This window comes from Nycticebus coucang, chromosome 15 (assembly GCF_027406575.1).
Source record: "Nycticebus coucang isolate mNycCou1 chromosome 15, mNycCou1.pri, whole genome shotgun sequence".
Lineage (NCBI taxonomy): Eukaryota > Metazoa > Chordata > Mammalia > Primates > Lorisidae > Nycticebus > Nycticebus coucang.
This window is the reverse complement of record NC_069794.1, coordinates 80,096,472-80,121,176: the sequence shown is the minus strand read 5'-3', so window position 1 is coordinate 80,121,176 and position 24,705 is coordinate 80,096,472. Positions and strand designations below refer to the sequence as shown.

At 48.1% G+C, this 24,705-nt stretch overlaps 1 protein-coding gene across 7 annotated transcripts in view; it reads left to right on the top strand.

Annotated features, from left to right (window-relative positions):
- Positions 1-24,705, top strand: part of SLC7A1 (solute carrier family 7 member 1) — a 72,817-nt gene that overhangs the window by 41,248 nt on the left and 6,864 nt on the right. For 3 of the 7 annotated variants that reach the window (XM_053563408.1, XM_053563411.1, XM_053563410.1), the window contains exons 2-11: positions 1,590-1,688; positions 8,208-8,591; positions 11,962-12,120; positions 14,163-14,337; positions 17,388-17,509; positions 18,126-18,348; positions 19,100-19,239; positions 22,020-22,122; positions 23,748-23,965; positions 24,216-24,382. In XM_053563408.1, coding sequence (XP_053419383.1) covers positions 8,222-8,591; positions 11,962-12,120; positions 14,163-14,337; positions 17,388-17,509; positions 18,126-18,348; positions 19,100-19,239; positions 22,020-22,122; positions 23,748-23,965; positions 24,216-24,382 — 1,677 coding nt within the window. In that variant the 5' untranslated portion in view covers positions 1,590-1,688; positions 8,208-8,221. Of the gene's footprint in view, positions 1-1,589; positions 1,702-7,345; positions 7,490-8,207; positions 8,592-11,961; positions 12,121-14,162; positions 14,338-17,387; positions 17,510-18,125; positions 18,349-19,099; positions 19,240-22,019; positions 22,123-23,747; positions 23,966-24,215; positions 24,383-24,705 lie in introns of those variants that run through there. The other 4 variants (XM_053563406.1, XM_053563409.1, XM_053563413.1 and 1 more) reach the window with 3 other exon arrangements.

Genomic DNA, 24,705 nt, shown 5'->3' with positions numbered 1-24,705 from the left:
GCGCTGTTGTCATAAGCTCCCACTCTGGGGAACACTTCTTTCTCTCCTTCCATGTTTGGTAAACTCTCTCGAAATCTTACCTCACCGCAAAGGCCTCCAACTGCTTTCTGTTCTGCCAGGACAGAGGCTGGCATGGGGGCCGCCATGCCGTGGTGCGCCCATCCCATGGTGACTTGCGTGGATGCTGTGTCCCCACTGGACTGTCAGCTTGACAGTGACTTTTGCTTCTCTCAGCCATCTCTTGGCACATGACAGCATCACGAAATAGCAATCCATTGGCAATTAGGGACATTTGATCATACGCTGTGCTTTAAACACTATTGAATTAATATCCTGTTTCTTTAGTGTAATAGTGGCATTACTATTTTAGGCAGGATGGTAGTGTTCTTAGGAGCTACCTACCAATATATAATACTTAGAGGTCAGATGTCATGGTAGATAGTTTTATATTCTAAGCCTGTTTTTTTTTTTTGAAGAAAGATAAAGTGAATAGGGCAAACTAACATTGGTAGACAGAGAGTAAGTATTCATTCAACTTTTCTGTTGGTTTGACATTTTCAAAGTACAAAGTGAAAAGGAATGAAATACCAATGTGCAGAAGGTGTTGGCCGGGGCAGACTAGGGTTCCAGTTGTGGGAAATCTCGTTTGCTGCTGCTGAAGTTACAAAGCTCTGGCTGTTGATTAGCATCTTTATGTGCATTTTTGGAGTAATGATAATCCTCTCTGGGTTCACACTAGGCACAAACTATGTTCAGGCAGCTTAATTAAACCCCTTCAGCTCCCGGTGAGTGCAAGAATCTGCGGAGTGTGAGGGTAAGGTTTAGAAAATAAAGAGCTTTACATGCCGTGCATCTGGGAGGTTTTCCCAGCGTGCTGCTCACCGTCTGGGCTGCATTCCTCCTCCTCCCAGCCCTCCCAGTCCTGGGCCAGCCCTGATTCCACTGCTACTTGGACTGTAGGCCACGCCCCCAGGCAACAAAGTCCTGCACTTAGGGCAATCTCTGGCTCACCTGCTGGTGTTGGGGCAGGTGCCTGCTCTGTGCCGCTAGGAGGTACCAGCTGGTAGGGGTAGGAGGACTCCAATCCCCAAAGGGCCGATGATAAGCCATGCAGTCCAAGTGTGTCCCGAGGACACCAGCCAGGGTGTCCTGCCCCTGCTCCCCTTTGTGGCCCTTACTGGCAGCTCAGAGCTTTTGCATATCTCCTTCTCTACCCTAGCTTGGTATAAGTAGCCCATGGGATGCTTTTATATCATCCTCTGTAAACAGGAGGATCCATTTGTAGAGGCAGAATGCTGGAATCTCTGGTTGGAGGTCACCTAGTCTAGTTTCCCATCTTTTCCCTGGATTCCACCAGTGACTCCCCTGGGGTCTGATGGATCCCATTGGTGGTCCTATGTGCCTCCTCCTGCCCTTCACCCGTCTGCAGTGGACACTACAGATGGGATGTCCTTCCTGCTGCAGTTGAACTAATCAGCCCTCTCTGTATCATCTGAAGACTTGGAGACAGTTCAAGAGGGTCCATGCTTGGAGACTGTGTTTCTGGGGTCAGAAGCAAAGGTGACCGATGGCTCTTCCTTGCCTTTCAGGAGTTAGAAGCCTCGCTTGGAGCCCTTCTGAGACATCTCTGCTGCAAGATCCAGGAGATCCTCGAGTAAGAAGGTGCTGATCCTCACGTCAAATTCCAGGTACAGCCTGCAGGTCAGCACTGCCGTGGACTGCTCTTCTCTTTTATATGGTATTTGTTATTCACTCACACCATCAGCTGGTTGTTGATTTTTTAAGTTAGTTCACAACTGGAACCTTAAGTCTTGTTTTTTAAAATTCCTAACTGCTGTACTTTCTGAGACTCATCTAGCTAGCTAGCTGTTCAAGTCCGTTGACTCTGCAGAAGACTAGTTTGTCTTTTCACTTTCATGTGTTGCTGAAATTCCTGCCTTTCCTTCAGACAGAACTCTTAATATACTGTGACTGTCCTGAGGCCCGGTCACAGGGCGGGCCTGAAGCTGTCCCCTCATACCTGGCCTGTGGCGTGTCGACACTGACAGGCATGACAGCAGTGATGCTGCCACCCTTCTGCCTCTGATTCCTGGAGGCTTTGCATTTTTCAAGGTTAAGGACAGGGTCCAATTTCCTTCCTGCCTCATGACTTTTCCCATTGTTCTATTCCTCTGACCCGTGGCCTTTCTTTAACTTTTCACCCTTTTACTTAGGAATTTTGCTGAAGCTTGTTCTTGGGTTTAGGTGCTTGACTGTCTGCTGTAGGGTAGCCTAAATTTTGGGCTGTGCTGGGGAGTCTGAGAATTCCAAGGGGACACACAAGCCAGGCAGACTGGGAGAGCCGGCTGGGGGGCCATGGGGCTTGGCAGGGTGGCCTTCTGTCTGCCCCCATCTCCCTTTAAATGAGGGTAGCTCCTGTTTGATCTGATTCTTTATATTTGGCTTCATTATAAGATTTAGTTCGCGGAAAAATAGTTTCACTATAAAAATACTGTAAACTGTTACTGTAGTTATCTTTCCATTAAATTAAAAACATTTACTGAGTATGGAGACTTCATCATTATGGTCACTATTTATCACAAAAAGTAGAAGTAATGTTTTTTCCAGTAGAGCGAAGTGGGTGTGTGTGGGTGTGAATTTCATCTGACTTTTCTCTCACTCTCTCACATTCTTACAGTCATTTGAGACCATTCACATCTTAATTCGGAGGAGTCTGCTGATAATTAAGAATGCACATATAGTCAGCATAGGAAGCTCACACTGAGTCCTTAATCAGAAGGCCTGGGGGGGATATAGCCAGTGACCTGTGCCACTTGGGAGCAATTTTGAGCAACTGCCTTGAGATAAGAATTACGGAGAGGAGGGGCTGCCCTCCAGCCCCACATTCCCAGGGAGGACTGGGCTGTAAGTGAGCACCTTGTTCCTGAGGCTACTGCACCCTCCTAAATGTCAGAAACAGAGGTGCAGAATTACCAGGTGCAGCTTTCTGATGACATTAGGTAAAGTTAGATCCTAGCCAGTGGGGAGGGAGGAGGAGATTCCACATAAGATGGAAGCTATTGTGGGCTGGGGCGTGTGAGCCTGGAGCATCCTTTTCTTCTGGGTTGAGGCGCTAAATTAGTAAAATTGCTTAAATTAGAGTGAGTGCATTCTGCATTCTTCTTCTTTCCACACCAGTCAAGTGTGTTTTGCTGTCTTCACAGACTATTTCAGAACATCTTCCTGTGTTACCTAACACTGGGACTGAGTGTTGACATTTGAGTGATTACTCAGACTGCGTTGTTTTCTTGTGGCTGGGCCACGCTGTGTCCAGGTGTGTGGGGAGGCCCATGGGTAGTCCTCAGTCACAAGTCCTGAACTGCACCTGAATGGGGGGAATTCATGTCCTATCAGTCATCCCCTGACGTTGTCCCCTCTTGGGTGAAGGGAATCCAGCCAGGTGCCAAGTGGTAACATAGATGGCACATCTCCTCGAGGCCTTTAGCCTTATTCACACCTGTTCATGTTTTTTGGTGTATCAGATTCTGTCTAGTATCTTGCCTGTTGCTTCCTCAACATCTAGAAGGAGGGAAGGGCACATGGCAGGTGCACGACGATTTGTTGAGTGGACAGATGGTTGTAAGTAGTTACTTGCTTTCTAATTCATTTCCAGACTGTGAGCACTCTGAGAGGAGGGACTGTGCAGACCTCATCCTTTGTCGCTCCTGTAACTCCTAGCACAGTGGCTAGGAGTTTTTTTTTTTTTGTAGAGGCAGAGTCTCACTGTACCTCCCTCGGTAGAGTGCCGTGGCCTCACACGGCTCACAGCAACCTCTAACTCCTGGGCTTACGCGATTCTCTTGCTTCAGCCTCCCGAGCAGCTGGGACTACAGGTGCCCGCCACAACGCCCGGCTATTTTTTGGTTGCAGTTTGGCTGGGGCCAGGTTTGAACCCGCCACCCTCGGTATATGGGGCCGGCGCCTTACCGACTGAGCCACAGGCACTGCCCAGATAAGCCATTTTTTAAAAATGAAATACCAGCTATTAAATGTATGCCATTTTTTTCCAGAAGGAGAAAGTTACTTTCTAATCATTCTGCCTTAATCAAGAAAAAAAATAGTCTCAGGCAAAGAAAGGGTTAGCCCCACCATTGAAGCAGAATATTAAAGGCTGGGCCCCTAGTGTTTAGCTCCGTGAGAATGCAGTGAGGGGATGAATGCAGACTTGATTTTCACGGGGATACTTGTGGACTATGTACCAGCCATCTATTGCTGTGGCCTGAAACAGCACACATCTTACTTTCTCAGGGTTTCTCAGAGTCGTCAGGAGTTGGAGCGCAGGTTCACCAATCCTGTGCTTAGGGTGTCACCAGGCTGCAGTCAAGTTGCTGGCAGAGTTTGGTTCTCATCCAGAGGTGCCACCACGAGGAATCCTTTCTTTTAGGCTCCTTGGGTTGTTAGCCAAATCTGTTTGCTGGTGCTCATAGGCCTGGGCGTCCTGACGCTTGTCAGCTGACCTTACAGCTTCCCTCAGGTCCTGGAGGCCACATGCAGGCAGTCACTGGGGCTCCTCATTCCATTCTTTCTTTTCTCTACAGTGGTCCAGGCCTTTAAATCTGTCAGAGGTCACAGCTCCACAAGGTCCATTTGTCCCTGCAGCCAATGTGGATGCCCCGTGCTGCCAAAGGCCCTGTGGCTGGTATGTGGCTCCAGGGTGCACAGCCTTGCTTTAGAAACATAGTGGGCTAAACGGCTTTTTGTGAACACCTGGGAACCCACCTGAAGTTTGGTCACATTGTTTGTGCAGGGAGATGTCATCCTGAGTCTCAGATGGCTGGCTCCGGCTGGCCACTGGCCTTCAACTGGAAGAGCATGACGGGCAGATACTGAGGACGGAAGGCAGGCAAGGTAGAGAGCCATGCACGGAGGCTGTGACCGTCTCCAGATTAGAAATGCTTGCCTTCTGAAGTGTCTGAAATTTTGGCTGCCAGTGAAGAGTCTGGTGTGAACAGGGCAGGAAAGCCTACCATAAAACTCGGCATTTCCTGCTTAGGGATTACTTGAGCATGACGCAGAGCACGTAGATAATCCCCATGGCAACTGCAGGCCTGCACGGCGTGTGGTTATCAAGGCTTCTTGTGGGGAAGAACAAGATGAGGAACAAATGGCAGGTAAATGCAAAAGGTTATAGCATTTGCTTGCACAAAGGTGCTTTATTAGTTGGATTAAAATGTCATGCTCAAAGGTGAACATACTGGTTTGCTGTCGAAAAAGAAGGCCAGGCCTGGAGCATTTAAAAGTCCTTGAGTTTAGTTCTTCCTTCCAGTGTTTTTCACACCAGACTAGTCTTTCCAAAAATAGTATTTTGTTTCTTTGACTTAAAAATTCTGTGTCTATCAGAGTAACCTGGTTTCTTGTATCCTCAAGGAATCCCCAACAATAAAAATCAATAAATCAATCAATAAATAAAAATAAAAATTCTGTGTCTAAGAAGAGGTGTAAAATCCTCAGGGGCCCTTCAAGATCCCCCTACAGGGGCCATCCTGCCCTGCCTCTGCCCAAGTTCCAGGCCTTCTGTCTGAGGCGCCACCTGGCGCCCAGCAGGTGCACACTGCGTCTCCAGGGCTAGGTTTAGGCTGTTACCTGTTGAAGGAAAGGTTAGGTATGTTCCTCACAAAGCAGGATGCGGAGACATATGTGCCTAATAGCCTTCTTCCTCCCAGAAGCCACAGCTTCGGGGTGACATGTGAACCACTCTGAAGTCTGTTTGTCAGAACTCAGTCACTGTGGCTCTTGGAGGAGAGGCTGCAGTGAGAGAGCCCAGCTTCTCAGTCTGACTCTCCATTGATTCTGACTCAGGCAAACCGCTAGGAGAGGCGAGGCTGGGTCTCTTCTACCAGTCACTGACCGTTTTTCTAGACCATTTTTCTATTACTAAGATCAAAAATGGTTAAATAGTGGCAGTTTTATATGGTTCAACCTGGTCCCCAAAGACTTAGTTAATATGTGGTTGCGGCTTATAGCATCTCAGGGCTGCCCTGGCACTGGGTGTGGGGTGTGGTGCTTGGTGTAGGGGGTAGAAAAAAACTTCCTCAGGGTTTTCTGGATCAGCCCTAGATGAAGTCCTTTTAATTTTTGAAATTTTCACATATGCCCAAATGTAAAGAGAAAAGCACACTGAAACCCTGTGAACCTGATCGCCAGCCTTCTGTGTCGACACTCCCTGTGGGTTCCACTTGTCTTTGGGTCCCTGTGCCTTCTTTTTTTGCCCCTGGTGGGTTGATTTTATTTATTTTTTTTTTTTTTTGGTCGGGGCTGGGTTTGAACCCGCCACCTCGGCATATGGGACCGGGGTTGATTTTATTAAAAGAGATTTCCTTCCCTTTAATTCATAAGCAATACACACTCATTATGGAAAATAAATTGTCAGAAAGCAAAAAAATAAAAAATACCCCAAATCTTTTCCTATCCAGAGGCAACTGCCTCAATTCCCCTCCTTTTACGATTTTTTGTCTTTTCTTATATTTATGTTAGGATTTTTTAAAGGGACGCTATCATGTTGTTTTGACATGTTTTTCCTACTTTTATGAAGGACATAATATCTCCAACATATATTAATTCATGTGCCTTAACTATCTTTTTTCCACATATTTTTTCCAAGCCTCTATCTGTATGTTTTCTAGAATTTTCTACCAAAATCCCAGTTGGGTCCGGAAGTTGAAATTTTCCTAATTCACAAGCAAAGCTCGTCTTGCCTCAAAGCCAGTGAGTGAGTCAGCCTGAGCTGAGTAGAGTGCTGGAGCCTTCCGTAGGCCCTGGTGTCCTGGCGGCAGCAGGTCCTGGGTTCCTCCTCCTCCAGCACCACCACCTTGGTGCCACCCAGAAGCCTTCCCTTAACTGTCCAGAAAGCGTCAGGCATGGCTAAGACCATTCAGCATCTGCTCCTGAACCCAGAGCTTTCAGAAATTATCCAGTTCGTGGTGGAGAAGGACCGGGAAGCTGCTGGCCTCAGCTTGTTCTTCTCTCGTCTGCATCAGGGGCCCTTTCCTGTCTCACTGAACTCTGGCGTCTGATTTTCCCGCTCCACTGCTGTTCTACAAATGGTGCTCCCTCCTCATTTCCTCCCACTTCCTCCCCACCTTGCTGTACCATGATATCATTTCCTTCCCACCTGTTGAGCGGCCGGAACCCCAGATGAGGAGTCACCGACTGTCCCTGCAGAGCGCTGTGACCTTTTTTGACACTTGGCTATCTGAGTTATTTTTCCTCCTCTGTGTAACAGGGATGGGATCAGATGACTTTTATTTCCCATTCTAGCTGACCATTTCATGAGTTCTGACACTGTCTCTCTTCTCTTGGCTGTCAGGTAAAATACAGGAAGGACCTGGGGCCAGCCAGTGACGTGACGGTACTGCAGGCCCTGAGCCCAGAGGTCGCAGTGTGCTCGCCTGGCGGCTGACAGTGCAGGGGGGTTGCCAGGAGGTGGTTAAACACAGGCTTTTCTAGACCGGTGAGCTCCATTGAGACTTTTATTTTCTGTGACTCAAAGTTAGTTCAATGAATACCAGTTGATGGTCAAGAGAAAAAGTTAGTGATTTGTTTTGTACCTCAGTAATTAGAAGCCATGATGATAGCTTATCTCTGCATGTGCTGTTGTTCTGTTTTAGATTTTTTGGGTAAACTACTTATTTCAGAATAGTTTTCGGTTTATAGAAAACTTGTGAAGATGGTACAGAGAGTTTCCATAAACCCTTCTCAGTTCCCGTTAGTAACACGTATGTGGCGCTGTTTACACCCCCAGAGGATGCTAGAAAGATCTAACAAGCATTCTCATTGCTCTTCAAGACCTCTGAGTTTTAGTAACTAAGATGTGGGCCGGTTCGCCTCTTGTTACTTTGTACTGGAAATAGCACCTTACTTTTCCTGGTAAGTTACGTGATTGCCAAGAGCAGAAACATTGGGGTGATTTCTGCTCATGGAAGTTTCTCAGGGAGAGGAACTGGAATCAGTGAGAAAGCTCAGAGACCTTGAGTCATGTCTGCTGGTGAAATCCAAGACTGGAGAATTCATGTTCTTCTGACCGGTGAAGGTGAAATTTGAAGAATTAAAACATTTTAGCAGGAAATGATTGTAAAGGACCTCGCCACTGTCTCTTTTAGTAATGGATAAGACGAGGGTGATGGGTGAGCCAGAAGTCATGACGCAGCCCCTCTATTCCTTTTTGACAGGTTCAGGCAGCAGGATGGGGTGCAAAGTACTGCTGAGCCTTGGCCAGCAGATGCTGCGGCGGAAGGTGGTAGACTGCAGCAGGGAAGAGAGCCGGCTGTCCCGCTGCCTCAACACCTTTGACCTGGTGGCCCTCGGGGTGGGCAGCACGTTGGGAGCCGGCGTCTACGTCTTGGCCGGAGCTGTGGCCCGTGAGGATGCCGGCCCTGCCATTGTCATCTCTTTCCTGATCGCTGCTCTGGCCTCTGTGCTGGCCGGCCTGTGCTACGGCGAGTTCGGCGCTCGAGTCCCAAAGACGGGCTCAGCCTACCTTTACAGCTACGTGACCGTTGGGGAACTCTGGGCCTTCATCACTGGTTGGAACTTAATCCTCTCCTACATCATTGGTAGGTCCCAGAGCTGCCCTCCTCTTTTCTGCCTACTTCTACCTCCAGTGTGTGGGTGGGCCACCCACTTTCTCCCGACATGCGCTGAGTCTGGCTTCTCTGCCGGAGCTGCCTCCTGCCCCACCTGCTGTAATGTTCCCTGGTCCTTTCATGGGCGCTATCACCGTAATGGTCTGGTCTTTGCCCTGTGCTCTTGTGCAGGTACCAAGCCAGGCCAGGAGCATGTTACTCCCATTAGCATGAGACATACAGCGCTAATTGGATGTTTCTAATTTGTTCAAAAATACAGTAGCAGGGTGTGGTGGCTAACCCCTCTAATCCCAGCCAAGGCATGCACATCGCCTGAGCTCACGAGTTGGAGACCAGCCTGACCAAGAGCAAGATTCCGTCTCTAAAAAATAGCCGGGTGTTTTGGCAGGTGCCTGTAGTCCCAGCTACTTGGGAGGCTGAGACAAGAGAATCTCTTGAGCCCAAGAGTTGGAGGTTGCTGTGAGCTAAGACACCAGAGCATGCTACTGAGTGTTACCAAGTGAGACTCTTAACAAAAAAAGAAAAAAAGAAAACAGTAGAACCTCCATAGTTGACCACCTCCTTCAGTTGACCTAATTTTCATAGACCAGCCCTGCACCATGTGTACGTATCAGTACAGTGGGCCTAGTTCCTTACGTTGACCACCTGTATGTTGACCAGCTTGTTACAGTTCCTTAGGTTTCTTTTCCTGATTACTAAATACCTCACTGAAAGAGAAATATAGGAGAAATAAAGAAAAGCACGAAGAGGAAAAACAGAAATATCCAACTTGATGACCTAGAGAAACAAATTCTCTTAAATTCATTCATTCGTCCTTTCAACAAAGTATGTACTGAGCACCTGTTCTGTGCCAGATTTTGTGCAGGACATGAGGAGTAAGACTCTGCTCACTGGAGTTTGTTGCCTAGAGATATTGCCATTATTATACTTTTGTGAATTCAAATGATGTATTTTTATATAGTGTATCTCCTCATACAATAATATATAGTAAATAGTTCTTGTGTTGTTCGTTGTTTTTCTATGGTAGTAATGCTAATGGCTGTGTACCACTGCAGAGGTGTATATACACAGCACAATTTTTTGGAAGTCCTTATGGGATGTTCAGATTGTTTCTAGTTGTGTTCTTGTTACTATAAATGGCTACTTACTTTTTATCTTTGAGCCTAGCCATGATTTTTTTCCCCTTAAAACTGTTGAAGAGTCAGGTGGCTCACGCCTGTAATCCCAGCACTGTGGGGGTCTGAGGCGGGAGGATTGATTGCTTGAGCTCAGGAGCTTGAGGCTTGTCTGAGCGCGAGTGAGACCCCGACTCATGAAAAAAGTGGAAAAACCCAGCTGGGCACAGCAGCAAGTGCCTGTAATCCCAGCGGCTTTGGAGGCTGAGGCAGCAGGATGCCGACAGCCTAAGTCTGAGGTTGCAGTGAGCTATGACACCATTGCACTCTGCTCAGGGCACAGGGTAGAACTCTGTCTCAACCAAAAAAAACCAGACTGTTGAAGAGTCAGAATTTCTCTATCAGTAGGGCTTCCAGGGGCCCTTTACCCTCACTGCCAACACTGGGCATCAGCTAGAAACACAGCCATCTAGCAATGAAACCAAAAATAAAAAACCTTTTCAGTTTGGTAGGCAGACGTGTTTTGCTCCTCTTCACATTTTTTGTGTTTTGATTACAGCTGAACATACTAACTTAAACACGTGAATATAAGACTAAGCAAAGGATATGGATGGTCACTTCATAAAAGTAAAAATACAAATGCCCACTAAGCATTCTGTTTAATTTTTAAATCAAGCCTTGGCTGGCTTCTGCATCAGCTTCCACTGGGCCCCACCCCTGAGGCATGGTCCCTGCTGGCCTTGGGACAGCACCTTCTCTTTCTTTCCAATTAGCTGCAATATCTGCTGAGCCTCCAATATAGCTTCCCCTTCTGAGTTCTAGAATACAACAAGATTTTTTTTTTTTTTTTTTTTTTTTTAGTGCAACATCAAAACTTATGACCCCAAAATGGTTCTCACAAGCTGAAGTCTCTCAGTGGGAATGTAGCTATTTTAAATGGACTGTTACATTTCCAAAGGATTTACCTGGGCATAAAATATACATCGAGCGTGAAGCGCTTGCTGCTTCTAGACCAACAGACGAAAGTGTGTTTGCCAGAGTGCTGGGCTTGTGCAGGGCTGTCTGCTTACATTATGATAATTTATTCTCAGCCTTCGCTACTTACTGGGGAAGGGCAGTTTTTTGGGCAAACTTTTTTTTTTTAAAGGCATGATTCAGAAGTGCAAAGAAAGGCCAGATGACCCTTCTCTCCTCCGTCTGGTGGAATGGGATTGGGGAGCCAGATTCCCGGTGCTGGACACTTTGGGGGTTGTGGGAGACTGTGGGACTGTTTTTCAGAATTCATAATAGGTCAGCTAGTCAGGATGAACAAATGTGGTTACATTTTTGAGCTGTTGGAAAAACACTTAGCATGACACAAAATAACAAAATGGAATCTCTGTGCAGATCAGTCTGGCAAAGTTCTGTGCATGATTCAGACCATGGTCACCCATCAGGCCCACTTTGAAAATACTGGAAAACGCTATATGCAAATGCAGGGCTTTTAGTGACATTTCCTGAGAGACACTGCTGGAAAGGCAGTGACTCTCTTCAGAACTAAATGAGGAGAGAGTAGCTCCTGCTGTTTGCACTCGGGTGCTACCTCTGTTCCTTGAGGCTGAGGGGTCAGGGTGTGGGGATCAGAGTTTGGGGAGAACGAGGAGGACTGAGCTTTGTCTGTGGGGACGCTGTGGCCTCCAGGCTGGGTTCAGGCACAGAGTGGCAGAGGTGTGGCTGATGCCCACTCAGAGGTGAGCCGGGAGCCTGGTCCCTGAGATGAGATTATCCCCCTCCTTCAGGAATCTCCTTGGACCCTGCTTCTTGCTGAGTGAATTATGTTACTGGGGCGCAGGTATTGTCAGCTCCGCTGCCAAGGGGGTCCTGGAAAAGGGGCTTTCTAAACAATGGTCCTACAAACTGCCAAGTTGTCATAAGCCCTTTGTTGAATGAAATAAAATAGATGGCATTACATAAATACTATCAGAGTGCCTCTCAGATGGTAAAGGTAATAATCATTCTGGAACATTTGTATTTGGATGCATGTATACTTGTTGTACACAGCACATGTGTGCGTTCCTCTGCAGACCGTAGAAGCCTTCCTGTGCTTCTCACTTCTGGCTCAGCGTGCGCTGTGGTCTGGCTGCTGTAAGGTTATCACTGTGCGGATGCCTCTGATGTGGCGCTCAATGACAAATACCCTGCTAACTGTTTCCCCCAATCCCTCTGGTGCATGTGTTTTGTGGCAGGTACTTCAAGCGTAGCAAGGGCCTGGAGTGCGACATTTGATGAGCTTATAGGCAGACCCATCGGGGAGTTCTCGAGGACACACATGGCTCTGAATGCCCCAGGGGTGCTGGCCGAAAACCCCGACATATTTGCCGTGATCATAATTCTCATCTTGACAGGTAAAGCACATGCTGAAAAAGAGATCAGGTTGGACCCATGGGTAAAACTTCATGGAAGGCTCCTATTAAACCCTCCCTCCCTTCTTTCTTCCTTCCTTCTCACACCCCCTCCCCCACCCCCCCGCCACCATTTATTTTTGTTCTGTTTTTGTAATTCATGCGGACATCTTTATTGGCTCCTTACAGAGTTGGCCTATTTGATAGCTGTCGAGTGCTATGCCATTTAATTAAAAGAGAACCTCAGGTGTCTAATGTAACTGTTTACAGAACAGGGTTTTGTCAGGACTGGAGGCTTTTTGTACAAGTGACTCGGGAGTAAAAATTCTTTCAACTCTCTGGATGACCAGTTGGAAAGGAAAGTTGTCATTCATCAGCCAGGAAAATGTGGAGGAATGAGCTCTGTCTGAAACACTAATGTGTGCCTGGCGTCTCCGATGGTTTTACACCTAACAACCATCAAAACACCCTTTAAATAAATAAGCTTCATGACAAAATTGTGGTTACAGAATTTTAAAATTCCAGATAACTGCTTGAATGCAGCTGATGGCAACCTCTAGTTAGTGACATTTGTCTGTACCTTGGCCAGTAGGATGGGAGATTTACTTCATGGGGCTCCATAAATGTAAGACTGAAATGCAAATGAATTCTCATTTGGGGTTAGAAAATCTTGGATGGGTTTTAAAAATGACATGCCTTATTTTACATTCCGCATTATTGAAATAACCTCACCCAGGCTGGTCTGGGCAGTATTTCTGATCCAGCTGGCAGAAACATGTATCAGAAAATGTTTGTCGAACTAGTAAGATTTTATTTTAATAAACACAAGAGGGAGGGATGCTAAAGAAAAAAATATATGGATGCATGGCTTGGTGCTCTCCCCGGGACTAATTACCCAGTTCTCTTCTAACATCCGTACTTCAGAAATCAGTCTCACAGGCATAGTAGTTTTTACTTAAAAATGTATGAAAGGCATTCATGGCAGAGCAGTGGTCCCAAACCGTGGTGTCTTGGTGGTGGGGAATGTTAACATTGGCCCCATTCTGCGCTGCTTTCTTGTCCAGTAGAGAGTGTGGCTGTGGAAGTCCCCAATGGTATCTTCACGCTAAGGTGGTCCTGCAGCATAGGCCTTGAAGATAGTGCTGTCAGAGGTTCCTGTGCATTTTTATTACTTTTTTTTTTTTTTGTAGAGACAGAGTCCTACTGTACTGCCCTCGGGTAGAGTGCCGTGGCGTCACACGGCTCACAGCAACCTCTATCTCTTGGGCTTATGCGATTCTCTTGCCTCAGCCTCCCGAGCAGCTGGGACTACAGGCGCCTGCCACAACGCCCGGCTATTTTTTTGTTGCAGTTTGGCCGGGGCCAGGTTTGAACCCGCCACCCTCGGCATATGGGGCCGGTGCCCTACTCACTGAGCCACAGGCGCCGCCCCATTTTTATTACTTTTTTAAAATGTGAGTTTACAAGTTAGAGCTAGTTTAGCTCAGGCGTTATTTTATATGCACTGAGTCCAGCCAGTGTCTCCACCACAACTGGTTGCTATTACTAACATCCCAAAGTAAATCCGAATAATTTCCTCATCTGAAAAACTCTTATCATACCAGGAATCTGAGCATAGTGTCTGCTCGTGGATTTGCTTCTGAAGGTCACTTCCCAGCAATGTCCTTTTAGTTTGAGGCAGTGAGCGGGTTGGTGGGTGGATCGAGGCTCTCTGCAGCCCTCTGCGAGGGGCTTTCTGTGGATGGTTAACTGTCGTGTTGTAGGTCTCTGCGGTCCTTGGGTGCCCGTTGGGTGACATCCTCAATTCTCAAGGGGATCCAGAAGACCCACTCTGAGCCTATGAAACGGCCCTTGGACTTGGGTTATTTAGATTCCTGGCCCTGGAAAGACGATAAGTTCTTCCCCATTCCCAGAGACTCACAGGGGTCTTCAGGGCTTTGATGCTACTTGAGTTCCCTTGGAGTCTCCTTCCCACCCCGATCTCAAGAGATGCTCACTTGGTGAGCGGTTAACACTCAAAGATTTCTGTCTGTGCACTTTTTCAGGACTTTTAACTCTTGGTGTGAAAGAGTCGGCCATGGTCAACAAAATATTCACATGTGTCAACGTCCTGGTCCTGGGCTTTATAATGGTTTCGGGATTCGTGAAAGGATCCATTAAAAACTGGCAGCTCTCGGAGAAGGATTTCCGGAACATGTCCGGCCATTTCTGTTTGAACAAGTGAGTTATTTCTTCGGTCTCTCCACGTGTGACCACTCTGCATATTGGTATTTAATGATACGTGTGAATTTGGGGGGGGTGTAACAGGCTTTTTAGAAAAATTTCTTTGAATATATTTTGTTAATGTGTTTGTTTTGTTTTGTTTTGTTGTATAAAGTAGCTGAGGGTGTTTTTTATGTTTGGAATTTCTGCGAAGGCTTATTCCTGAGCCGGAGAGAATATTGTGCACTAGAAAGATTCAGGAAAACAATTGCACGCTAATTCCAAACTGTGCATAGTTGAGGATTATTGTCAGACTCATTCAGTAATCTGTCTTTCTGCCTATTCTATTTCATGGCCGACCTCTGAGCTTTGCATTCAGCAAAGATTTTCTCTGCATTACTGTGGTGATACCATTTCACCTTTAAATGCCTTCCTATCACAGTGATAACAGAGAGGGAAGAAGAATATGCGGGACTTCGGCCAAAATTTTTCAGAATTACTCAAGTATCGGAATATAATATTCTCGTCCTCCCACATTTGATGTGTGCTGCCTCAGCCTGCCAGCAGTGGCCCCCTCGCCCTCCTGTCCCTGACGTGGACACCAGAGCTGGAGGTGGCTGGCCAGCTCTCCACCCTGTGCTTCTCAGGCCTTTCAGGGAACCCTCACTGCTGAGCTCAGGTTATCCAGGAAACAGAGCCAACTGGTCATAATGCATCATTGGGCTCTTTTGGATCAGGGTTTCAGGTGACTGTTCAGCTCCCAGGATGGTGAAGGGGGAGCTGGATTTTGTCTGTGATGCTATTTTAGTGCAGACCGAGGGTTATGCTGCTGTGATAATTGGACCCTCCTGCAGTGGAGGGGCTCTCAAGTGCTGTTTCAGGCTCTGAAATGAACAGTCCAGGCTGGGTGGCCAGCTCAGCTGGGGACCCAGACGTCTCTGTCTTGCTCCATCAGCCCCTGGGATGTTTTCCTCATCTGTCTGGTCAGGGCTGTTCTGCGGGCACAAGCATGACCCAGCTGACCCAGGAAAGAACAGAGTGCAGAGCTCAGGAGAGTGTCCAGAGCTGTGAAGGGCTGACCTGGAAGACACACAGCCCTTGTGCCCAGGCAGAAATCTGGGGTGGCCGCCACTAGTTGTGAGGAAGGCCAAGGGGCCGTCTCACACTGGGGGTGTTGGCAGCCCCACACCTCAGCTGGGTCACCAGTCAGGTGGCTGGCCATGTCCTCCAGCTGTCTGGACAGTGGGCAGATACGGGACTGGAAGCTACTGCAGGAGCATAAACAGGAAACTATTGCATTAGATACATGAAACCTCCCTCACACGAACACTATGTGGTTAACAGTTCAAATAAAAGCAGACTTGCTGTCCCAAACTCTATTACTGAAAAATGAGGACTTTTAATGGGTCATTCCCAAACATTCCAGAGTCCTGTTTATGCCAAATTGATTGGTGCCCATTAATTCAGGGTGGAGTGAAGCCAATTCAAAATATGCTTTGAAGTAAAACGTAGTCGACTCTCGAAAACTTTGAGAGTGTATTTTACTGGTTGCTGATTGCAGGTCGAGAATGACCTCTGTGTCTTGCTTGCCCATTGGGGTTTAATTTTATTATTTTTATGAAGAGATTGTTTGTGCCAGCTGATGGTATTTACTTTCATTGGCTGTCCTCACACTGATGCCCTGGTGATGATGAACTGTTACCAGCCTCCCAGACAAAAGCGGCACTTGTTGCCCTAGCCCCTGGATCGCCAGTGGGGCCCTCCTGGTTACATCTGATGGCCTTGCTGCCGGGCGCAGTCTCCAGACCCAAGGCACAGCTGTGGGGATGGCAGGTGATAGGCCACTTGAAGCACTACCGGACTGGAAGCTAGTTTGCTCTTTCATTTTGTTAAAATCTCTGAGCATCTTTCTTTTTTTTCCTTCCAGCTAGATTTGTATTTCTGAAAACAGCCACATAGTCTTGTGTGAGATTGTTTGTCTCTCTGAAATAGTAGGGCACTTCCCAACCAAACCATACAGCATGGAGGAGCTTCCGTGTGCATGGGTTTGGAGGCAGTTTTGACCCCAAACTGGGGGGTCTGGGTTTGTGATTTGATGATGCTCTTTCTGCTGCTGTCTGGGAAGGCTGCTTGGAGCCTGTGAGTCAGTCTGTCTCTTGGTCTGTGACAGGGGTGTTTTCCCCCATACCTGCTGGTTCCTTACCGCAGGCTCTGTGCAGGGGAGGGCAGGAGCTTGGAGGACCCTTGGAGGAGCTGAAGGGCTGTGCTGAACGTGGGCACAGCACTGGTCATAGGGTCACGGGTGTCAGATTCACTGGGACTATTTTCTGAACTTTAAGCGGGTGGTCTTCTTGGGACATCTGTGTTTATAAACAGTGCTTGTTTAACTTTGCAGTTGTTATTTTAGCAAATATGTGTTGAGCCCTGCCTGTGGAAGCTTGAGACTGAGCCAGCACACCTTTTTTTTTTTTTTTTTTTTTTGCAGTTTTTGGCTGGGGCTGGGTTTAAACCCACCATCTCCGGCATATGGGGCCAGTGCTTTACTCCTTTGAGCCCCAGGCACCGTTCTGACAGCACACTTTTTTTATACTTCAGTTTCTCCTAAAATATTTGTTTTGAGATTGAGTCACCTGTAAATGTAGACGACCAGGGGCAGGTGGTACCCTGGCTGGTGGTTCTCTGTCTCCCTCTGAGGTCCTGGAGAGAAGGGTATGGCGCAGAGGCAGGGATGGGCTTCTTCCCTGTTTCCCTTCAGACCCCTTACCCATGGTCCCTGCCTCTCTCCGCCAAAGTCGTCGTTAGAAGGTGCTTTTGGAAATGGCGATCCTACATACCCTTTTGGCTTTGGGCCACAAAATGCAGAGAGGCCTGCTGGAGTGGGAACGCCACGGTGCGTGCAGCACCCCCAGATCACACACAGGGTCTGGAGACCCCAGGCCTAGCAGTTTGACATGGTGGGAAGGTGCAGAGGTTGCTGCCTGGGGTTGCTTCTCTTCAGGAGATGAGCACTGCTCCCTGAGCTGGGTTACCCAGCGGGTGCTGATTTTGCCTGTGCCTCTTTTTTCCAGTAACACAAAAGAAGGGAAACCTGGTGTGGGCGGATTCATGCCCTTCGGATGGTCTGGTGTCCTGTCAGGGGCAGCGACTTGCTTCTATGCCTTCGTGGGCTTTGACTGCATCGCCACCACAGGTACGTTCTCCCGCCTGCTGGCCGGCTGCAGTCCAGCAGACAGGTGGGGCCGACGCTGCCCAGGGCCCGCCACTTCCCCTCCTGTCGGCGTGCTCCAGTTGCCGCTCTGCCACACGTGAGCAGTGTGTGTTTTTGCAGCTTCCTGCTGATCCCCGCCCCCTCCCTCCTTCTCACTCCCTGAAGGGGCAGGGCCTGACAGGAAACTGCATCATGAATGTGACTGATGCTTTTGCTGTGAAGAGTGGGATGATGGCATATCTGCATCATCAGGAGAAATGAGGCCATTAAAAATATTGTCATCCTGGAGGATTGAATAGGCCAGGTGCCATTGGGCCTCCAAGAGTTTCTTCACCAAAGGAAACAAGTCTCTTCCTTGGTGGAACCACAGTGTGCAGGCTGAGAACACCATCGGGGGTCGGGCCGTCTGGTGTTTCTGAGTGCTGCTTGCCCACCAGTTCCTGGGATCCTGAGGCCACTTATTCCCACAGGGCCAACCCCTCTGGGGCAGTTACTTGTGGTGGTGTGGGCTCCCTGGCCCCAGGTGCCCCTGGTGTCACGTGGGGAGGCTGTGCCCTGGCCAGCTGCCCTTCTCAGGCTCACGCCTTGCTGGCTGTAGGTGAGGAGGTCAAGAACCCACAGAAGGCCATCCCCGTGGGCATCGTTGCATCCCTCCTCATCTGCTTCATCGCCTACTTTGGAGTGTCAGCTGCCCTCACCCTCATGATGCCGTACTTCTGCTTGGACAAGGACAGTCCCCTGCCCGACGCCTTCAAGCACGTGGGCTGGGAAGGCGCCAAGTATGCAGTGGCTGTGGGCTCCCTTTGTGCGCTTTCTACCAGGTGAGAGAGGCTTCTTCCTGCGGGGGTCTGCATGTGGGAGGGAGCAGAGCAAGGCTACAGCTGGCCCCGTGAGGCCGCGCTGGACAAAGGTCAGCTGTTAACCTCCCTCTTCCCTTCAGATAGAACCAGCACCCCAACGCCTTCTTGCTGTTAATCATCCCAAGAGTTGTTTGTGTTTTTGACATTTTCATCCTGCAGAACTTCGCAGTGTCATCTGCTCAGCAGGGCCCTGGTGCTCTGTCCCTAACTTTGGTCACTTGACCAGACCCCCTCTTGGAGCCCCATATTGTGGCCTTTAGTTTGATGATGAGGCTGGGGCTACTCCGGAAAGGGGAATAAATGCTTTCTGAGAAACATTTTTGCCCTGGTGTTTCCTACAAGCTGGTGTAAGTAGGAACTGTTTATTGAATGTTGATTGACCACAGAGAAATCCTCATGGATGTGTGATGCTTGTGTTTTCTGTTTGAGCTAGAAGTAATTGCAGGAGTAAATATACGTTTCCCCTTCCGTGAAGACTGCTAGCTTCTGTTAGGTGTTCTCTGCCTTTGCCTCAGTGTGTGCTGTCTCCTGGCTGGTGGAGTAAATGCTGAGTCTTTTAGCCCTGGACCTCACAAGTGTGGAGGGATTGCAGGTCTTGGTGAGAAATTCAGGTCCCTTTTCCTCAAGGGCAGGCTGTGCGCTGTTGTATGTGGTGCTGTGAGCCTGACAAGGCAGTTTTACTCACGTGTTCTGCCCTTTTCTCCCTCTCTAGCCTTTTAGGTTCCATGTTTCCCATGCCTCGAGTTATCTATGCCATGGCTGAAGACGGACTGCTGTTTAAATTTTTGGCCAAAATCAACGATAGGACCAAAACGCCAATAATAGCCACATTAACCTCAGGTGCCATTGCTGGTAAGAGCACTCATCTCACATGCCAGGGCTTTGACAGTTGGGTTATTGTTCCCTAGGGAGAAATCTTGAATTGTACTGGTCTGTGAGAAATTTTAACTGGTCTTTCTAACACATGGATTTTACACTTGGAACCTGGTTCATTAGAAGATACCCATCCTTTTGATGACAGGCAGAGGCGAGTTTGGCAGGGCATGTGAGGGAATTTGGAAAGGTGGACAGAGTGTGGCCCACACACCATTCCTGCAGAGCCATCTGTCGTGCCCCCCCACTATTTCCCTGAGGAGACTTGGGCAGGCTGACTTCTTGCCTGGTACACGCCAAGCAAGACTTTTTGTTAAGACCTGGAAATTCATTGTCTGTGAATTCTCTGGCAGATTAGTGTCCCTTACAATCAGCATTTTCTAAAATGTGCCACCTGTTCTCCTGGAACACTGAGGGTGTTGCTGATGAGGTCATCTGCCCCTGGGTTTGCACATCATGGCAGACCCAGAGGAGGCTCATCTTGTCCGATCAGCTGTGCCACTGAGAGGACCATTTACACGGCAGAAATGAGTGGAGCCGTGTGCTGATCCAGGGAACTGATGAAGAAAAGGGAGCCCCCAAAAGAAACACAGCTGCCTACTGCTCTATGCTGTCTGGACCGCACCTCATCATCCCACCGTATAGGTGCGGAAGTCCAGGGCCATGGTGGAGTGAGGGCGCACACCCGCAAGGACAGGGCTGGCTTTTGACTCCTGATTTGTTTTTACACCAAAGCAGCTGAGCTCCTTCTGGGGTCTGAGCAGAGTGGTGGGTCTTTTTGGCAAATTTGAGCACATGCCACCAGTCACACTTTGTACCACAGCAATTGACACTTGATCGTCTGAAATGAATGAATTACCCACTGGGTTTTGTTGGGATTTATGCCTAGTGAAGCACACTTCCATTTTTAGATTAATATGATAGAGTAAAAGAAAGCTATTTTAATTATTTAATACATTTTTTTGTGTGATTTTTTTAGCTCTTGAAAGCGATTGCAGAATGTCAGAATATGACCAGAACATCTAAGGAGTTAAGGAAGTGGAAATAGTAAATGATTTTTCAGTGTTTACATGTAATTTTGTCGTATTGAAGTTTGGCCCTGGCTGGGCATGGTGGCTTACGTCTGTAATCCTAGCACCCTGGGAGGCCCAGGCAGGTGAATTGCTTGAGCTCAGGAATTTGAGACCAGCTTGAGCAAGAGTTAAGACCCCATCTCTACTAAAAATAGAAAAATCAGCCAGGTGTGGCAGCAGGTGCCTATAGTCCCAGCTACTCTGGAGGCTGAGGTGGGAGGATTGCTTATGCCTTGGAGTTTGAGGTTGCTGTGAGCTACAGTGACACCACTGCACTCTAGTATAGGTGACAGGGCAAGACTCTGTCTCAAAGTAAATCAATAAATGAATAAAGGGTGCTGATACAGGGCGATCAAACCATGATTTTTCAAGTGACTATAAAGTGTACACCATTCACCAAAGCAGGGATTGACTATTTTCGTTTGTCAGGAGTGGTAAATAACTATTTAGTTTTCTAACATCACTTTACATGGAAGACATTTGTTCCAGGTTTTCCTTGAGTAGGGTGTAGGCGTGTGTGACATGCACAGTGGGACTGTTCTGATTACCCAGAGGCCCTCATTGCTCTTTAATCCTGTTATTATTTATCCTCAGTTTAATTTTATTTTTAGTTGGAGTGATTTAGAGTGTTTGAGAGATATTTGTGGGAAAATAATAGTATTGTGTTGTTTTAACTTGCATGTGATTTGAAAATATCCCAAAGTAGATCTAGGCCTGTTGTTTTTTTAATGGGAAATTTAACATATACACCCACATAAATAGATAGACATACTTTCCTAAAACTTGCTAAGGATTTTGAAATAAGCATGCATGCTTTTAATCCTTTTTTTTAAAGGTTGGGGGCATGATTAAGGGAAGTGACTTTCTATAGAGAGAACAGCTCTGCTTTTCCTGTTCACCTGCCTGGTTTAAGAGCCCCTGTGAGTCCTCCCAGAGCATTAGACTTGCCCTTCTCTGCCACTCTAGCTCTGATGTCTGTGTTATGGAAGGGTCCTCAGGGAGGCCAATGACAGGTTCACCCTGCTTGATGGTGACTACCTAGGACCCGGTGACTGGTGCAGTCTTTGTCAGGGTTGGGTGGATGGGTGGATGATGGATGAATGGATAGATGATGGATTGATGGAGGGGGATGGGATGGGATGGATGGATGGATGACAGGTGATGGATTGGGTGGGACTGATGGAAAATGGATGATGGGTGGGTTTTTGGAAGGAATGGGTAATGGATGGATGGATAGATGAGATGATCAGTGGATGAGGGATAGATGCACATGGCTGTCTGTGAGTCAGCATGGTGCTGAGGAAGACACTGGTCTCAGAGTCTAAACAACTTAGCTCACATCCTGGCACCTTTTCTTAAAAACTGTGTGACAAGTCTCCTAGCCTGTGTGAACTTTAGTTTCTCCATCTGAGGTTATAGATACAGCTTACAAAGTTGCCACAAGGGTTAAAAATGTGTGAAAGTACTCTCTAAACAAATATTAGTGATTATTACTGTCTGCTGAGGGCTGTGTGTGATGTAATCCTGAGCTTGCCTTCCCTTTGAGTCACGTCTTTGCATGGTAAGGCCAGGTGTGGGAGGAAGAGCAGCACCCTTCCTACGCCCTGCACAGTGGGTGGGTGGTGGGCCTTGCTGTCAGCAAGTGCAAAGGACCATCCACGTGTCCTGATGTCTGTCTCTTCCCAGCTGTGATGGCCTTCCTCTTTGACCTGAAGGACTTGGTGGACCTCATGTCCATTGGCACCCTCCTGGCTTACTCTTTGGTGGCCACCTGTGTGTTGGTCTTACGGTACGTATGGCTTTTCTGGGTTCTATGACAGAAATATGGATGCTCCTGGTACGCTTTTAACAGTTTGAATTGCTTATAAGGTGCAACTTTGGGGTTGGTGATAGCTCCTTCCGGAGCTGCTGAGGGGAGGGTGGGATCTGGACAGAACATCTAGTTAGGAGGATATCCTTGAAGAGTTGGGGTGACCCTTCATCTAACTCTATCATGTGCTCTCATTTTTCTGGCTTGATGTTGGGAGGGTAGAGACAGGTTCAGAGACCAAATATGGGGTCTGGATCCTGGGATCAAGAGTTCCTGAAGGCTTAGGGTAATATTGCCTAGGTCCAGGTTCTTGGGCTGGCCCAGATAGGAATCGGGAGAATCCACGGCCTATGAGACCCAGGCCGGTGTGATGCTTCCGCAGCTTTGTTGCACTATGGCTGGAGGAATGAATCCCATCGTCTGGTGTGGAGCAGCCTAGACTGAGTGAGGTCTGGGATGCTCTCGAGGCTCTGCTGTTTTAGTGTTCTGTGGCCAGGCCAGCACCGTGGACAGTCACAGTAAGGCAGCTCTGGGCCTAGGCAGGTACCTCGGTGTTCTCACCTGCTCCAGTGTCCCTCCTGAAGCACATCCCTGGGGTCTAGTGTCCTTTGCTATGGAAGGAGAGGGCTCTGCCTCAGGGGTGGCCAAGGCAGCGTTCATATGAGAACATTGTGGAGACCCTCAATGTGGTCTCCCTGCAAGAGGCTCCTCCTTTCTCCCAAGGTATTTACACTCACAAGGTTATCTATTCCATTTTGAATCTGCTCTCCTGAGCTAATTTACATAAAAACTGAGTTGAAACTGAGTTGTGATTATGTAGAATGAGCTAAAACTAGTTTGTGGACCTCTTATTCCTCCCCAGAGGCTCTGTCTGAGGTCCCCACTTTCTTAATTGACTGGTGTTGCACAAGTGAACCAGCACAAAAATGGTTAAATATCTTTACACTCACTCTTAGGAGTGATCATATACAAAATAATTCAGGAAGCAACTGTTTTTCAAAGCTGGTAGAAAAGATTTGCACTCTGCTTATTTTGTGCAGGAAGATAAGGAGCCTGGTTTAGAGCCGATGCTGCCTTTGCACATAGCTCTGTCTTGGAAATTGCACTGCAGGCTCGGTCCTTCACCCAGCAATGCAGAGTTATTTACTCTGCAGCACTTGGAGTTTTAAAATAAATTGATGCAGTCAAGTCACACAAACAGAATTTCTCAAATCCATCAGCCTGCAGGCACGTTTCTCTAGCTGTCTGTACCAAACAGGGTCCTGGCGTTACTGTTTTCTATTTCCGTCCTTCCTTTCAGCTCCAGACAGCCTGAGTTTTGTGGGAACATGCCTCATATCTTTTTCAGAATAGGAGAAACCCTCCAGGGCATTCCTCCCCCAAAACAGACTCCAAGGAGGGTGCTGCCCAGAAGTGGGAGACTGAGGTCTCTGCCCCGTCTCTGAGTCCCCCCCCTTTGCCAGAAGATGCCCCATTCTGACCGTCGGCTTTCCATTTTGTGCCTTGTGCTCCAGGCACCTTATCTTTAAAGGCTTATTAACCTGAGTTGGTGCATGTCCTTCTGCTTAACTATGACGATGGTCATGCCGTATGTGTCTCTGCAGCTATCAGCCAGAGCAGCCTAACCTGGTATACCAGATGGCCAGCACTACTGACGAGTTAGATCAGGTGGACCAGCATGAACTGGTGAGCACCAGTGATTCCCAGACAGGCTTCTTACCAGAAGCGGAGATGCTTTCTTTGAAAACCATACTCTCACCCAAAAACATGGAGCCTTCCAAACTCTCTGGGCTGATAGTGAACATTTCAACTGGCCTCATAGGTAAGAGCTTGCCCTTCCCCGTATGGTGCCCGGGGTCCTGCTTGTTGCCGTTGCAGTGGACGTGGGGTGGGGAGGTGCTGGAGCTGTGCATCTGTCTGGCTGCTGGGCTACAGCTTAGCTGTTCTGTCCTACCCAGCTGATGCCTTCTGAAGTGGAGCCTCCCTTCTCACAGGATTTGGGGGGAGTTGAGGACACTCTGTGAACTTGAGAAACGGTTGAGTTGCACCTCTCTCTCTTCCTTCCCTCTTAGCCACCCTTATCATTATCTTCTGCATTGTGGCCGTGCTTGGGAAGGAGGATTTGACCCAAGGGGAGCTGTGGGCAATCCTTGTGCTCACGGGATCTTTCCTCCTCTGTATCTTGGTCACGGGCATCATCTGGAGGCAGCCTGAAAGCAAGACTAAGCTCTCTTTCAAGGTGAGCAGCTTGGCCCAGTGGGCCTGTGGGGAAGAGGCTCCTGGCGGCCCACGGTCTGGCCCTTCTGCTAGTCAGCTGGTGCTGTGTGGGCCCAGGCAGGCCTTGGTGCTGGCCAGCCTCAGAGAACACAGGGCAGGAGCCCGAGGGCACCGGCAGTATTGCCAGGAGAAGACTGGCCCCAAGTGGTGGGCGCATCTGTCCATAGTGGCTTCTGGTAAATATCTGTCTGGGTGAATCATGTGATTCCCAAGCCTTGGCAATGAGCAGGCCATCTGCATTTTTGATTATACAAATAATAAAAGCATTACACCTTAGAGATGAAG